General features: G+C 44.8%; 1 protein-coding gene across 3 annotated transcripts in view; it reads left to right on the plus strand.

Annotated features, from left to right (window-relative positions):
- Nucleotides 1–557: 557 nt before the first annotated feature.
- b9d1 (B9 protein domain 1) overlaps nt 558–16730 on the plus strand; it is a 46369-nt gene continuing 30196 nt past the window's right edge. For 2 of the 3 annotated variants that reach the window (XM_041206487.1, XM_041206489.1), the window contains exons 1-2: nt 558–713; nt 10019–10087. In XM_041206487.1, coding sequence (XP_041062421.1) covers nt 651–713; nt 10019–10087 — 132 coding nt within the window. In that variant the 5' untranslated portion in view covers nt 558–650. Of the gene's footprint in view, nt 714–4703; nt 4747–10018; nt 10088–16730 lie in introns of those variants that run through there. The other variant, XM_041206488.1, reaches the window with a different exon arrangement.

Raw genomic sequence — 16730 nt, forward strand, 5'->3', positions numbered from 1 at the left:
GATCACCAGTATTTCAGAGAGTATTTCAGTTCTGATGAAGATTCAAAACAAAAACAAAAATACCTGGAAAAACTCAGCAGGTCTGACAGCATCTGCGGAGAGGAACACAGTTAACGTTTCGAGTCCGTATGACTCCTCAACCTAAGGGTCATTTGGACTCAAAACGTTAACTGTGTTCCTCTCCGCAGATGCTGTCAGACCTGCTGATTTTTCCCAGGTATTTTTATTTTTGTTTTGGATTTCCAGCATCCGCAGTTTTTGCTTTTATCTGATGAAGAGTCATACCGACTTGAAACGTTATCTCTGTCTTTCTCTCCACAGATGCTGTCTGACCTGCTGAGTTTTTCAGCAATTTTTTGTAGCAGAACAGGCTTGATGGGCTAATTGTCCTACACCTGTTGCAATGTTCCTAACTAGCAGATAGTCTTTGCACATTCTTGGGTCAAGAAGGCGATTACAGCTAATTCGCTTTTGACATTCGGCTTGCAGCGTCTGTGGGAAGTTCAGAGTTGTTGTGCGGCTGGATCCTCACTGCTGTCAATCACGTGTCGCGCAGGCGTAGTGGCGATAGCGGGCGTTGTCCTGGAGACGGTGAGGCCGGGAGCAAGGAGTTGTTGGGCCGCGGCTTAAACAGTTTAAGATTGAGAACCATGCTCTCTGCGAAACCTTCTGTTTTCCTTCTAATGGTCAACGGGCAGATTGAGAGCGCCGATGTAAGCTTAATGTTTTATTTTTAAGAAAGGAGATATGTCAGCGTGAAAGGCGCGTGTTGACTTTTGGGAGTTGTAGTTTCTCTTCTGAATCTCGCACAGGAAGCGGGCGGAGGCTGGAGGTCGGAGGACTACAATCCCAGCATGCCGTGCGGTCCCGGGCCTGGTGGTTACACTCCCCCTGGCAACCAACCCACAGTAATCGCTATTCTTTGTGGTCAGTCGCACTGAGTGTCCTTTATTAATTGCAAACTTTAAAGACCATTACTTTGTGAGCAGTAATCGTGTTTCTCCATAATAAATGCACCACAGAATTCAAGATCGAAATTTTATCCCTAGAGTAAGAGCAAAGCAGAATAACTGTTCTGTCGAAGGGTCATGAGGACTCGAAACGTCAACTCTTTTCTTCTCCGCCGATGCTGCCAGACCTGCTGAGTTTTTCCAGGTAATTCTGTTTTTGTTTTGGATTTCCAGCATCCACAGTTTTTTGTTTTTATCTCTGTGTTTAATTGACTGCCACTGCTCTTCAAGAAATGCCTACCTTGAAGAAGTTCTGTTCCTCTCTGTGACAAGATTTCCGTATCTCTATTTTGCCTTGTTCACCTTCATTGCTTTCCATTTTTCTCCTGGTGTTTGACAAGGTGTTTACTAAAACCCGCTTTCACAGCCATATCTCCTTTCTCAGTGACTGTCTCCGTCTCTGACTTACCCCACGTGGATTTCTACTGAAATTCCACCCCTCGTGTTTCGAACCCACCCAGGATTACAGGTATCTCCGGGACATAAAACGTTTCTCGGACTGCTGTTCCCATCACATTCTGAGATCCTCACTTCATGCGCCGCCATATGAACACACTCGACCTCTCCCTCCAGCAGCACCGCCATACCCTTTTTCAAAGCTGCGCGTGCCCCCAGTTTCATTTTATTCTTCGTCTCATCCAATGCCTCAACAAGAAACTTTCTCTCTTTCTCTCAAGTGCTAAGGAACGCAAGCTCCAACAACTCATTGACACCAACACCCATCTAGGACCCTCCACCCCTGCCTGTCCCTCCGTCCCCACCCCATCTTCCAATTCCAGCCCCAGCCACGTATTCACTATACCCCCTGACCTTCCCCTCTCCGACGCTGAATGTTCAGTGCTTAGCAAAGGACTTAGTTTCATATCCTTACGCCCTCATCTCAATGAATTTCGGGCTCGGCACGATGCTGAACTCTTCTTCCACCGTCTTCGTCTCTGGGCTCACTTCTTTGGGCAGGAGTCCTCTCCCCGTTCAACGGATCCTTTTACCCACCTCCAATATTCTCCCTCCACCTGGACCCCTCCCTCTGGATTCTTACCTTCTCTTGATCTTTTCATTGAGAACTGTCGGCGCGACATTAGTCGTCTCAATTTCTCTGCTCCTCTCACCCATTCTAATCTCTCTCTGAACTTACTGCACTCAGTTCTGTTGAAGGGTCATGAGGACTCGAAACGTCAACTCTTTTCTTCTCCGCGGATGCTGCCAGACCTGCTGAGTTTTTCCAGGTAATTCTGTTTTTGTTTTAAAGCAGAATAACTATAAGTTTGGATCATTTGGAGTTGTACCTGGTTTATTGCTCTTGGAATAACTTTTTGCTGCTGCCATCACAAACAGATGATCTGGTAGTTTATTTAAGATCTATTCATCTATCAGCCTGTGCTCGCTGACCTACACTGACTCCTGGCTGAGCAACGCCTTGATTTTAAAATTCTTGTCCTTGTTTTCAAATTCCTCTGTCTTGCCCTTCACTGCATCTGTAATTTCCTCCAGCCCTGCAGTCCTTTGAGATATCCGTGCTCCTTTCGTTCTGGCATCTGCAGCATCTCTGATTTTAATCACTGCCTCATAGGTGGCTGGGCCTTCAGCTGCTTAAGCCCTAAGCACTAGAACACCCTGCCTACACATCTCCACTTTTCCGATGCTTCCTTTGAGCAAACTTTTGGTTATCTGTCCAATATCTCCTTATATGGCTTGATGTGAAATTTTGCTTCATAATGCTCCTGGAGCCTTGGGGGAATGTTTGGTTACATTAAAGCTGCTATATAAATACAAATTGTTGTTTGTGGGGCCTTACGCTGTGCAAATTGGCAACAAAGTCTTGCTCACTTTTCTTTCTCACTCTCCTCACTGTCTCAACTTTGTGTCGTTTGTTGAATGGCATATGTTGTGTGTTCGTGCTGTGGATAGAAGGATAGTGGAAATGAACTTGGGTTTTAAGATGAATTGTGTTGCTCTCTATACCACTGCTGTGCATTTAATGAGGACTCAATCTGTACTTAGCAATTGTCTAACAGTCAACTAGTTTCCTTACATTACAACAGTGATTACACTTCAAAAGTATTTCTAATAATAATACTCGGTTTTTATCTGTCTGGACTGTTTTGATTTACTAGCTTAAGGGCCTGTCTAATAGTGGGTTTATTGGTGAGTGGTGCCTGGCCCAGGCAGAGGCATGTGGGGTGCACAGAGGACTGAAGCACATGACACAGGTGTAGCTGCTGACAGTTGGCGGCGGCATTGGTTGGGGAGGGGTCATTGATGGATTTAAAAAAAAAGTAGAGAGTAAGGGGCGCCCAACAAAGTTATACTGGCTGGAGGGATTGTTTCCATGAGGAAGGGGATGGAATTGATGGGAGGGATGTGGTGGCATGAGGAGGATAATATGGGATGGGATGCTGGGGTGGTGGATGAGATTATGTAATCAGTTAAGTCTGGCAAAATGACAGGAAGTTATTTGATACAACTTATTCTTGAAAGCAATCCCTTGTGCTAAAAATGAAGATTCAGTAGATTAGAATGAAATATGTTAGAAAAGCTGTTGGGTAAATTTAAAGAATACATCAGCATTTATAGACGAAGAAAGAGGACGGCAAAAGCCAATACCCTCCAGAGTTCCTAGGCAATCTAACTCCAATGGGCATGCCACCACACAAACTTAGACTCCAAGAAAGGGGCAGTTATAATGGGAGGGATTTTACTGTCCGAGCACTGGACTGTAACCTCCAACTAGCGTCAGAAAGTGCAGGCCCGCAGAAATTAGAAGAAATAAATAATTACTTACCTGATCTTGAAAATAACATTGGCACTTCCGTTCACCGGAGCTGCTTGGGGCCTGCATCAAAAGGTTCCTTACAGGTCCCAGCGAAGTCTAGATCTAAGGATTCTTGGAAGATTACTACCAGTGCATCCACTATTTCTGTAGCTACTTCCTTGAATATCCTAGGATGCAACCCATCAGGTCCAGGGGACTTACTGGCCTTTAGCCAATAATACAAGACAAGATCGCACACAATCACAGGGAGAGGTCCCAGACTGGTGGGTGGAGTGCTGGAACTCAAGGTCCTCTCTCAGTTTGTAAACCAAGCCATTGAGCTGGCTGGTGAAGATGTGGAGTGTGCCTGAGGTGATGGTGGGGTTCACGGCAAACACCCATGTGAGGATCTTGCACCAGCTCATCCCTCAGACTGCCATCCTGTGAGTGCATTGTCTTGTTTTAGAGTCGCCTGCCATGCACTATTTATCTCCACTTTCTTTTATAGGAACCTCAGCCAAGTGTCCGACAGCCTCAAGCAGTCAGGCCCTTAACCCGAGCCCTGATGACACCTTGGATGAGGATCCTGAGGACACCACAGCAGAAGTCCCATCACAGCGCTCAACCACACCCTCCACCAGTGCAGAGACAGACACCTCAGTGGGACCTAATTCTAGAGCCGGTTTGAGTTTACATTCTGGTGAACACAGCATACAATGTGGCCCATAGCGGGCGGAAGGCATGGACATCTGAGGTCGCTGGCACTTGGAGGACTGCTGGAGGCCAGGATTCTGCTGAGCCCAGGTCAGATGACGAGCCTCCGGACTTAGTCCTAAATGACAGAATCACACAGTGCAGAAGAGGTCATTCGGCCCATTGAGTCTGCACCGACACGTGAGGAACACCTGACCTACCTACCTAATCCCATTTACCAGCACTTGGCCCATAGCCTTGAATGTTATGATGTGCCAAGTGCTCATCCAGGTACTTTTTAAAGGATGGGAGGCAACCCGCCTCCACCAACCTCCCAGGGAGTGCATTCCAGACCGTCACCACCCTCTGGGTAAAAAAAATTTTTCCTCACATCCCCCCCTAAACCTCCTGCCCCTTACCTTGAACTTATGTCCCCTTGTGACTGAATCTTCAACTAAGGGGAACAGCTGCTCCCTATCCACCCTGTCCATGCCCCTCATAATCTTGTACACCTCGATCAGGTCACCCCTCAGTCTTCTCTGCTCCAACAAAAACAACCCAAGTCTATCTAACCTCTTTTCATAACTTAAATGTTTCATCTCAGGCAACATCCTGGTGAATCTCCTTTGCACCCCCTCCAGTGCAATCACATCCTTCCTATAATGTGGTGACCAGAACTGCACACACTACTCCAGCTGTGGCCTCACCAAGGTTCTGTACAACTCCAACATGACATTTCCCTAGTTTTGTGATCTATGCCTCGATTGATAAAGGCAAGTGTCCCATATGCCTTTTTTATCACCCTACTAACATGCCCCTCCGCCTTCAGGGATCTATGGACACAGACGACAAGGTCCCTTTGTTCCTCAGAACTTCCTAGTGTCATGCCGTTCATGAATACTTTCTTGTCAAATTAATCCTTCCGAAGTGTATCACCTCACACTTTTCAGGGTTAAATTCCAGCTGCCACTTATCTGCCCATTTGACCATCCCATCTATATCTTCCTGTAGCCCAAGACACTCAATCTCACTGTTAACCACCCGGCCAATCTTTGTGTCATCCACAAACTTACCAATCCTACACCCCACATAGTCATCTATGTCGTTTATATAAATGACAAATAATAGGGGACCAAGCACAGAGCCCTGTGTTATGCCACTGGACACTGGCTTCCAGTCACTAAAGCATCCTTCTGTCATCGCCCTCTGTCTCCTACAACTAAGCTAATTTTGAATCCACCTTATCAAATTATCCTGTATCCCATGTACATTTGCCTTCTTTATAAGTCTCCCATGTGGGACCTTGTCAAAGGCTTTGCTGATATCCATATAAACTACATCAACTGCACTACCCTCATCTACACACCTGTTCACCTCCTCAGAAAATTCAATCAAATTTGTTAGGCATGACCTTCCTCTGACAAAGCCATGCTGACTATCCCTGATCAAACCTTGCCTCTCCAAGTGGAGATAGATTCTCTCCTTCAGAATTTTCTCCAATAGTTTCCCTACCAATGACGTGAGACTCACTGGCCTGTAGTTCCCTGGCTTATCTCTACAACCCTTCTTAAATAGCGGAACCACATTAGCTGTTCTCCGTCCTTTGGCACCTCTCCCGAGGCCAGAGAGGAATTAAAAATTTGGGTCAAAGCCCGTGCGATCTCCTCCCTTACCTCCCTCAGCAGTCTGGGACACAAATCATCTGGACCTGGAGACGTTTTGGATTGGGGGAGAGTGGATTTTACTAAAATAAGACAGGATCTGGCCAAGGTAGACTGGGAAAAGCTACTTGTGGGGAAATCTACAGAGGAGCAGTGGGAGACGTTTAAAAAGGAAATGGGGAGGGTACAGGCTCAACACGTTCCCTCTAGGGTGATAGGAAGGAGTAACAAGGCCAGAGAACCATGGATGACCAGAGATATTCAGGTTATGATGAGAAGGAAAAGAAAGACTTTTAGCAGGTACAAGGGAAGCAAATCAGCAGAGGCATTAGTGGAGTGCAGAAAGTGCAGGGTGGAGCTTAAGAAAGCAATTAGGAGAGCAAAGAGGGATATGAGAAAGCTCTGGCTGGTAAAAGTAGGGAAAATCCCAAGATATTCTATAAGTATATCAATGGGAAGAGGATAACCAGGGAAAGAGTAGGGCCCATAAGGGACCAAGGGAGCTGCAGCGACAATCACAGGAACATCAGGAAGGGATGTCAGTTGCATTCGTCAGATAGCAATGAACGATGGAGGAGTCCGTCCCCGTTCAATCTGAGGTGATAGCGCTGGCATGCCAACGCACTGAGGTTAACACTGGCAAAATGGCGGCCACCTTGGAGACCTTGGTCCAGGACATCATTCTGTACTAGTGCAGGACCTGCAGTCCATCACTGTAGCCATTGGTGGTATCCATCAGTGGCCATGTGAGGGGGTGTTTTGGGGCACCTCTACCTCACTCCACCAGCCCCTTCTCTTCAAGTGAGTCAGGCAGGGGCCCTCGGGTACCCATAGGGAGGAGGAGCAGCAGATGGATATCCCAGGGCCTGCACCCAGGTGACTCCAGGAGTGTCCAACCGATCCCAATCCTTTCTTCCTGTGATCCCATCACCTCCAGCTCTGCAGGCTGAGGAGGGTCCACCTGCTGCATAGCAAGACACCCAAAGCAAGCTGGGGCCCTCAAGGTCTCAGCCCTCCAGGATGCCTGCCAAAGTCATCATGGACAACAGGGCATAGCAGTCAGCAAGCTGCCTCCTCCTCTGCTGTCGATGCCAGGGATGCACCCAGATGTAGCGGTAGGGTTAGGAAAGTTAGAAAAATTTAGGAGCACAGTGGTGGCTTGGGTGTTCACAACATGTATATAATGTTCACAGATGTAAATACAATCACACCCATTTCACATTTCCTCTTTTGTGTGCCTCCTTTTTATGACGAGCTGTGTTGCTGTCAATCAGGTATGATACCATGGTGCTTCACTCCACTTATCGCCGATGTCGCTATCATGGGCCTCTCCTCGTTGTAGTTTGTTTCCGTATCACCACAGTATGTGGCCCTTTTTCTGATCATTTTCAACATCAGTGATGTCTCGATGTTAAAGTTAAGTGTGCCAGCGGATGGAACCTCATTCACATGCTTTGCAGGGCCATGTCATGTTTATTTTTGGCTGTGTAAGATTGAGGCAGAGGTATTCTCCTTTCTCATCTGCATTCTTGAAAGGTGATGTTGTAGGAGAGTTGTTTCCATATGAAGAAGATCATATATCGTGCAACTCCTTGTGCTCTCTGTCATCTGGCAGGGTTCTCATGCTATGAGCCTATACTCTGAGCTCATGTAGACTTCTGCCTGCCAACCATGTTTCTGACTTTCCGAGTGTACAACTGTTGAGCTCACCAATAAGTGGGAGCACCTCCTCATTTTAATTTTGTACTGCACCATTGCTGCAGGTTGGAAGATGGTGGTGCTGAGGTCTCACTACCAGGCAGTTGGACCATCCCTGTTTGAGTGTGGAAATACTTCCTGTCATCCTGCAGGTGCTTAATGTCCAGGTTTCCCTCAATAAGAACCTCTCAATCCTCCCCCTCTATTCCTTGATCCCATCATGATTGTAGTGGATATCCCTTAGTTACCCCTGGAATGGTATGTGTGCCTATGCTCTTTCTGAACCTCACCTTTCTCCATTTGAGGACACTTGCAGAGTCTGACATATACACCCCCAACCCTTCCTATCCAACCCCCTTGAATGCCCTCACAATACCTTTTCCTCATCTAAAAGCTGCAGATGCTCCCCTGACTGAGTGTTTCATCTGCGGCCTAGTATGTTGCCAGAAACCCCTTGGGACCAACGTCCTGCGTTAGGACAATGCCCTGGACATGACTGAGATTGAATTGACATGCCAACCCCCCTGCCTGGACTGGGACAAGGAGAGTCTTTGCAAACATTGAAGTGCTACTTCATTCAGTGACCCTCCCATTGTGGCCCAAAGTTTCTTATGGTATTCTGTAACTAACTGTCTCCCCATCCTGGCGCTGAGGACGCTTCCCCACTGCACCCCCTCCCCTTCCCCACCCTGCAGTCATGTGTCTGAGTAGAACCTTCCCCACAGTCCTCCCCCCGCAACCCAGTGGGGCCCTTGCCCTGCAACCCCTTCCCCAGTGGTAGCTTTACCCTGCAGCACATTATAAGCCTCCCCGACCTTACCGCAGGTCTGGTAGGTAGAGACCTGCCTCTGACACCCCCCACCCCTCCAAAAATGATGTAGGACTGCCTGAGAGGCCTGGCGCTGAGTCGAAGTTGCTGCGAGCGCTTCACGATGCAAGGTAGGTGAACAGGCCTTGAGGTTGCCAGCGAAGTGCAGGTCGCCAGGTGCACGTTGCTTGTACACTATTTTGAAACCCGTCAGTCTAATTGGATGTTGACATGCCCTCTTGATCTAGTGTGGGGGGTGTGATTCTAGTGAGCAGCCCTTATAATGAGATGCAAATATATTAAAATGACATTCCCAATGTGCCATGGCGGGAAACACAGCCTGCCACTGATGGCTGGAGCAGATGATTTCGGACTGCTTTTACCGACAGCGGTAAACTGAGCGATATTTTCCGCTCCCGCACACCATGTCGTCTGCCGTGGGTGGGGCCAGAAAATCCCACCCAATGCTGCTATGAGACTTGAATCCTAAGCAATGACTTTGTCATGGAACAAGATTAGTACTGCAGATCATGGTGTATAAGATGGCCCCATTTTTTTTCAGCGCCAAAATGCATGTTTAGGCCTAAACTCGGCGTATAAGTTGATTTCTCTCCCCCCCGCCCACATTTATACCAGCCATTAGATACACGTTTAAGGCTATACTCACATTAGCAGTTGGCCTCAAATCTTTTCTAGCTCAGCGATACATATTTAGGGGGATATTTGCCTTACATTGGCACATGGGATCAAGCTGGCAGTGTAGGCCGTGTTCCCAAAGCAGGAGTTTAAGATGCACCCATACAGAGCAGACCACACATGGCGACTGACAAACAGAAATGGATCCTCCTGCACTAACAAGTGATGGTTCACATTTATACTTGGCATTTAAGTCCACCCCCGTTTTGGTAGGATCTTTCAAAGCTTCAAAGGTCGACTTAGACGTCATGATCTATGGTAGTTAGGAAGCTGTTTTCTCTTATGATAATTGTGGAAGTTATATCAGGCAGATTGCAAGAAAATAAATTGTTTATTCCTTGAATGCTATTGGGCCAATCAGATTTAAACTGCCTTTTCAACTCCGGAGAAGTCATTTCCCAATTAAAGTTTCATGTTCTATGACTATAAACAAATCATAATGCCAGACTCTTAATAAAATTTGTATTTATATTTCTGGGCCTGTTTTTAGACATGGACATCTTTATGGACATCTTTTTCCAGATTGAGAAGTTTTGATTCTATTAATATCTTTGAGATTTGAAAGAAGAACTCTGCTAGTTTTAATCAATACTTAGCTCACACCAATATTAAATGTAAAACTTTGAAGTTGCTGTATTGACATTTGGAAAGTTTTATAATTTTTGTTCAATTTTAATTTAAGTACATTTTCTTTTCCCAGTTTCCAGAGTTTGATGAGCTGTATTGCAAATATTCCTATGTATATGGACAAGACTGGGCTCCAACAACAGTGAGTATTAAACTTAACTTATTCAGATCAGTGCAATGACAAATATTCCTTCTATAATAATAAATAAATGTGTAAGCTTATTGCTATGGCTATCTGAATTCTGTGTTTTTCCAATGTGACATAGCTTGAATCCTATTCCTTTGGATACTGAGTCGTTGTGTAATTACAGCTGCCTTGTAGCATTATTCTTGCACTACTGTAGCTAATTAAATCATAAATCCAAACAAAATGTCACTTCAATGGTGACATAAGCGCAAGGGTAATCCAATGCACTTCTCAATGGTTATGCTGTTTTCGTCAGTCATTCTAAACTAAAGAAATTGCCTAAGATTTTATGAGCTCCCAGTAACCTAAGTTCAGTTTTTTCTGTTCCTCTAACTTTGTTGCTAGATTTAAATAAATTGTATTGCTAATGAGATGAGTGCAAGGAAGCGTGTTTTTCATTACATAGAGCAGATTTTCACCAATTTCTGTACATCATTTATATAAATGTATTTTAATATAAAATGAATTTTAAATGTGCTGTTTTATAATAATTGAAAAGTTTGGGACACCTTCCTGACATTTACAATGACTAGACTTGTCATGTAGTTCGACTAATGAGGTAGCTTGATGCAGTGTAGACAAATTAACATTTGGAAAGGTCATAAATCTACATTGTGCAGTGCTGTCATCAGACTTTCAGTAGTGTATTGGTCAGTATGTGAAATTTTCACACTATATCTGTCTGTCTGTGAGAAACAGCTGTAGTATTATAGATTTTTAACGTTTGAAACTTAGATTGTGTGGGGAGAGTATTTTGAGCTATATCAGTTGCAGAAAAAATTATGCCAATCTTTCCTTTTGGTGAGTTACACCAACATTTCTTGAGAATCTTATTAGTATATGAATTTGACCTGGTGAAAGAAGATAAAAGTTTAATTTTGCAATTGAAGATTGGAATTGGGCTAGAAGAATGTATGTTTTTTTCGTGCATTTGCGCATTGTATTTTCATCTTTAAGACCGCATCTTCTTTTGCCTTTTGCTGTCTTGTGAAGTCTTTTCTAAATTAATAATTTAGTGATTGCCTTACACACAGGGGGAAACTTTGAAGGGAACTATGGTAATACCAAGCGTTACAATGAATGGAGTTCGCACCCCTGCTTTCTGTCTTTCTCAGCCAATGAATCAAAGAAGGAATTATCTACTACTTTATAAAATCATCAATCTTTTGGATAGAAGCAGAAGAAAATAAAAATCTAGAAATGTTTTGCAGAAAATAAAATAACGAGTGCTAGTTCAATTCAGGATCACAGTTTGAAAAGTAGTCATTTAATTAATCTTTGTATTAACCTTTAACACAAATTTCAGATTTAGCTGCCTGCTATTGTGAGTGAACTTGAATTTCACAGATCAGTAATTTTATTTATACTCTTTGAAACCATTCACCATGTAAAGGAGTTGTGGCAAATTAATGGGGTTGTGCCGACGTTACACTTCACTTGTTGATAAATGCTTTAGTTTAATTTACTTGAAAATTAGTTTTTCCTCCAGTCATTTGTGCTTTTTAAAATTGCTTGATCTTTTAGAATATGGTAATTCAATGTCAGAATAATTGTTCTACCAGTCTTATTTAGAGAGAGCAAAATTATAATTTTAACCTCTTTTTCCTGCTAAAATCAGGACAAATTTGTGTTGATGCTTTTAGCTGTGTGTTTGTAATCCTGAACTTCATTATCTTACACTTCATGACCAATTTGACCAGGAACTACTTGTCGTGCATTCCTACAGTCTGCACTACATACAGTGTATAGTTTTTTAATTGCAATCTTATCATTTGCTTCTGATGCAGAGCTTCACCCACTGGAAGCTAATTGGAACATTCACCCTTACTAGTTTTGTTCTCGTTTTGCACCAATGCTAAAATTGTGTAGTGATAAAATTTTTCCCACCATGCTATCTTCACAACTTTCCTTCCTCATTCTCTGCACCAAATGACTTCTCATCTTTGGTGCTTTCAACCTCAATCTCAACTCATAATGTTCTTTCTCCTCTGAGTTCACTGTTCTCTTGTCCTGCATAAATTTCTCCCTCCATATCAACTCCTTATCCCATATTCATAGCCACTCCCTTCACCTTGCCACCTCACATGATCATGCTAGTCTCTCCATATCCATTACAGATAAGGTAATCTCTGACCACTTCCTTAGGAATCAATCCCCATCCACGTCGCCGCTCCATGGCCCAACTATACCTCCTCCTTCATCCATTCCTGGAAAAAGCTAGCTCCCGATTCACTTACAATTGCATTTTCAAAATCCCAACTGTTTGGTCTTTGGCCCTCTGCTCGCCACAATATTTCTGCAGCTACTGATTTGCTCAACTGCACCTCCTCCACCTTTGATACTGTAGTCGCTGATGAAACCATTCTCTCTCACCATGCCCATTCTCCCTGGTACGGCCCTTATCTCTGCTCTTTTAAGTCCAAGGGATGCAGATGTGAAAGTATATAGTGGACAACATCCACTGCCAGATCTGGCTGCACTGCTTAAAATCATGTCTGCTAAAACTGATCATCCTGGAATGCAAAGATAATACCTGGCTTCTCTTCTGTACTGTAAACCATCTTCCTAAAGTCCTCTCCCCTATCCCCTCCACCCTCACCTCCAACAATAAGTGTGAGAAGCTCATGGATTTATTTATCACTAAGATCGAGATCATCTGATCAGCTGCCTCTGCCATGTACCTCCCTTCCACTTGCCACCTGGCCAAACTTCCTCTAATGCTCTCCGCTGCACTAACCCTAACTCGCATCTTCATCTAGGTTCTCACCTATCTCCCCCAGTGTCCTCTCTGAACATATCTTGTCCATGAGAGTCACCTCCTGCTCCCTCAAGCCTATTCCCATTAAACTGCTGACCACCCAACTTCACCTCCTGGTCCCTCATGTTAGCTGATACTGTTAACGATTCTTTCTCATTAGGTTTGTCTTCTCTTCTTTAAATCTTCTGCCATCACCCCTCCCAAAAGATCATCCTCAAGCCCAACTTCCTTGACCTCACCATTCTGCAAACTAACACCCCATCTCCACCTAACTATCCTCCCCAAAGTCTTTGAACATGCTGTTGCTTCCCAAATCCATTCCAATTTTTGCTGGAACTCCACGTTTGAATCCCTCCAATCAGGTTTCCATTCCTGCCATAGTACTGAAGCGGCTCTTATCAAAGTCACAAATGACATCCTATGTGACTGACAAAAGTAATCTTTCCCTCCTCAGCCCTCACGTGTCTGCAGCCTTTGACATGGTTGACCACAACATTCTCCTTCAGTGCCTCTCCACTATCATTCAGCTGGGTGGGACTTCTTCCATGTGGTTCCATACTTCTCTGTCTAATCATAGTCAGAATATCATATGCAATGGCTTTTCTTTCTACCTGCACGTTACTTCTGGTGACCCCCACCTGTTTCTTATCTACATGCCATCATCAGAAAGAACTACACCAATTTTCACATGTACGTTGAGGACACCCAGCTCCTGCTCACTACCACCTCTCTAGGCTCCTTGACTGTTGCTAAATTATCTGACATTCTGTACTAGGTGAGCAGAAATTTCCTCCAATTACATATTGGGAAGACTGAAGCCATTGTTTTCGGTACCGGTTCCAAACTCCACTTCCTAGCTACTAATTCTATCCCTCTGCTCCCCCTATTCCCCTGTCCATCAAAACTCTGTCTTAAGGTAAAAGCAAAATACTGCGTATGCTGGAAATCTGAAACAAAAACAAATTGCTGGAAAAACTCAGCAGGTCTGACAGCATCTGTGGAGAGAAAGACAGAGTTAACTTTTTGAGTCCATATGGCTCTTCTTCAGAACTAATGAGAGCTAAAAATGTGGTGAAATATATACTGTTTAAGGGGGTGGGACAGGTAAAGCTAGATAGAAGGCAAAGGAGAGATTGCAAAATATGTCATAAACAAAAGGTCGAAGGGGTATTGATAGTGGTGATACTGGTTAAAGGAGAACAGAAAGCAGAATGGGCAAGTGACAGATGGCCCTAGTGCGGGTGGGGGGAGGGGACTGTGTGGGGAAAAAAGACTGAAATAGACTAAAAGCAGGGGATAAAACAATTAATGGAAATAAACAAAAAAAAATTAAAATAGGTGGGAAAAAAATATATATAAAAATTAAAAAATAAATATTTGAAAAAAAGGGATCAAAAAGGGGTGGGAATGGAGGAGAGAGTTAATGTCCTGAAGTTGTTGAACTCAATATTAAGTCCAGAGGGCTGTAAAGTGCCTAATTGGAAGATGAGGTGCTGTTCCTCCAGTTTGTGTTGAGCTTCAGCAGGCCAAGGATGGACATGTGGGCATGAGAGCAGGGTGGTGTGATGAAATGGCAAGTGACAGGGAGGTCTGGGTAATGCCTGTGGACAGACCAAAGTGCTGCTTCATTTGAAAGAGTGTTTGGGCCCTTGGATGGTGAGGAGGGGGGAAGTAAAGGGGCAGGTGTTGCACCTTCTGCGATTGCATGGGAAGGTGCTGTGGGAGGGTGTTGAGGTTTACGGGATGATGGAGGAGTGGACCAGGGTATCCCGGAGGGAACGGGCCCTACAGAATGCCAACGGGGGGTGGGTGGAGGGGGGGGGTGGTGGGGGGGGGGCTGAAGGGAAGATGTGTTTGATGGTGGCATCATGCTGGAGTTGGCGGAAATGGCAGAGGATGATCCTTTGAATGAAGAGGCTGGTGGGGTGAAAAGTGAGGACACGGGGGCCCTATCATGGTTCTGGGAAGGAGAGGAAAGTATGAGGGCAGAGGCGTGGGAGATGGGTCGGACACAGTTGAGGGCCCTGTCAACCACCGTGGGTGGGAAACCTCGGTAAAGGAAGACATGTCAGAAGCGCTGTTTTGGAAAGTGGCATCATCAGAAGCGACGGAGGCGAAAGAACTGAGAGAATGGAATGGAGTCCTTGCAGGAAGCAGGGTGTGAGGAGTTGTAGTCGAGGTAGCTGTGGGAGTTGATGGGCTTGTAATGAATTTTGGTGGACAGCCTATCACCAGAAATTGAGACAGAGAGGTCAAGGAAGAGAAAGGGAAGCATCAATGATGGACCATGTGAAAATGATGGAGGGGTGGAAATTGGAAACAAAATTAATAAATTTTTCCAGGTCCAGATGAGACCATGAAGTGGCACCGAAACAGTCATCGATGTACCAGAGAAAGAGTTGTGGGAGGGGGCTTGAGTAGGACTGGAGCAAAGAATGTTCCACGTGCCCCATAAAGAGACAGGCATAACTGGGGCCCATGCAGGTACCCATAGCCACACCTTTTATTTGGAGGAAGTGAAACGAGTTTAAGGAGAAATTGTTCAGTGAGAGAACAAGTCTAGCCAGATGGAGGAGAGTTGTGGTGGATGGGGATTGTTTGGGCTTCTGTTCAAGAAAGAAGCAGAGAGCCCTCAAACCATCCTGGTGGGGAATGGGGGTGTAGAGGAATTGGATGTCTAGGGTGAAGAAGAGGTGGTTGGAGCCAGGGAGCTGGAAATTGTTGATATGATGTAGGGCATCAGAGGTATCGCCAGTGTAGGTGGGAAGAGACTGGACAAGGGGACAGAATAGAGTCAAGGTAGGAAGAAATGAGTTCCATGGGGCAGGAACAGGCTGACATGATTGGTCTACCGGGACAGTCTTGTTTGTGGATTTTGGGGAGGAGGTAGAAGCGGGCTGTCCGAGGTTGGGAGACTATGAGGTTGGAAGCTGTGGAGGGAAGATCTCCAGAGGAGATGAGGTCAGTGACAGTCCTGGAAACATTGGCTTGATGTTTGGTAGTGGGGTATGCCTTGAGTAAATTCAAGGACCCAACTTCTTCTGCTATCTGGGGAAGAGAATTCCACATACTAACGACCCTCAGAAAAAAATTCTTCTCATCTCAATCTTAAAAGGGAGACCTTTTATTCTGAAATTGTGTCGCCTGGATCTAGTCTCCCCCACAAGTAGAAATATCCTCCTGGTGCCTACCCTATGAAATCTCCTTGGGATATTATATGCTTTAATAAGATTACCTCTCATTCTTCTAAACTCCAACGGGTATATGCCAAACCTGTTCAACCTTTCCTCATAGGATAAGCCTAGAAAGAGTAGAGTGACCCTTCTCTGTAGTGCTTCTGATGTAATTATATCTTTTTGCAAATAAGGAGACCAAAACTGTACACAGCATTCCAGATGTGGTCTCACATATGCCCTGTACAACTGCAGTCAAACTTCCCTACTTTTACATTCCATTCCTCTTGCAAAAAAAACCAACATTCCATTGTCTTCCTAACCACTTGCTGTACGTACTTACTAACTTTCTGCACCCGGAGTGTGTCACCGAGTTCTGTAATCTCTCTCCATTTTAGTACTATACTGCTTTTCTAATCTTCCTGCCAAAGTGGACAAGTTCATACTTTCTCCATCTGCCAAATCTTTGCCCACTCACTTAGTCCTAACTATATCCCTTTGCAGACTCTCTATCTCCTCTTGCCAACTTTCCTACCTATCTTGGTATTATTGGTAAATTTAGCTACCATACATTTGATCCCTTCATCCAAAACATTGATGTGGATTGTAAATAGTTGAGGCCCCAGCACTGATCCCTGTGGCATTCCAATAGTTACAGCTTGCCAAC

Source organism: Carcharodon carcharias, chromosome 15 (genome assembly GCF_017639515.1).
Source record: "Carcharodon carcharias isolate sCarCar2 chromosome 15, sCarCar2.pri, whole genome shotgun sequence".
NCBI classification, from domain to species: Eukaryota; Metazoa; Chordata; class Chondrichthyes; order Lamniformes; family Lamnidae; genus Carcharodon; species Carcharodon carcharias.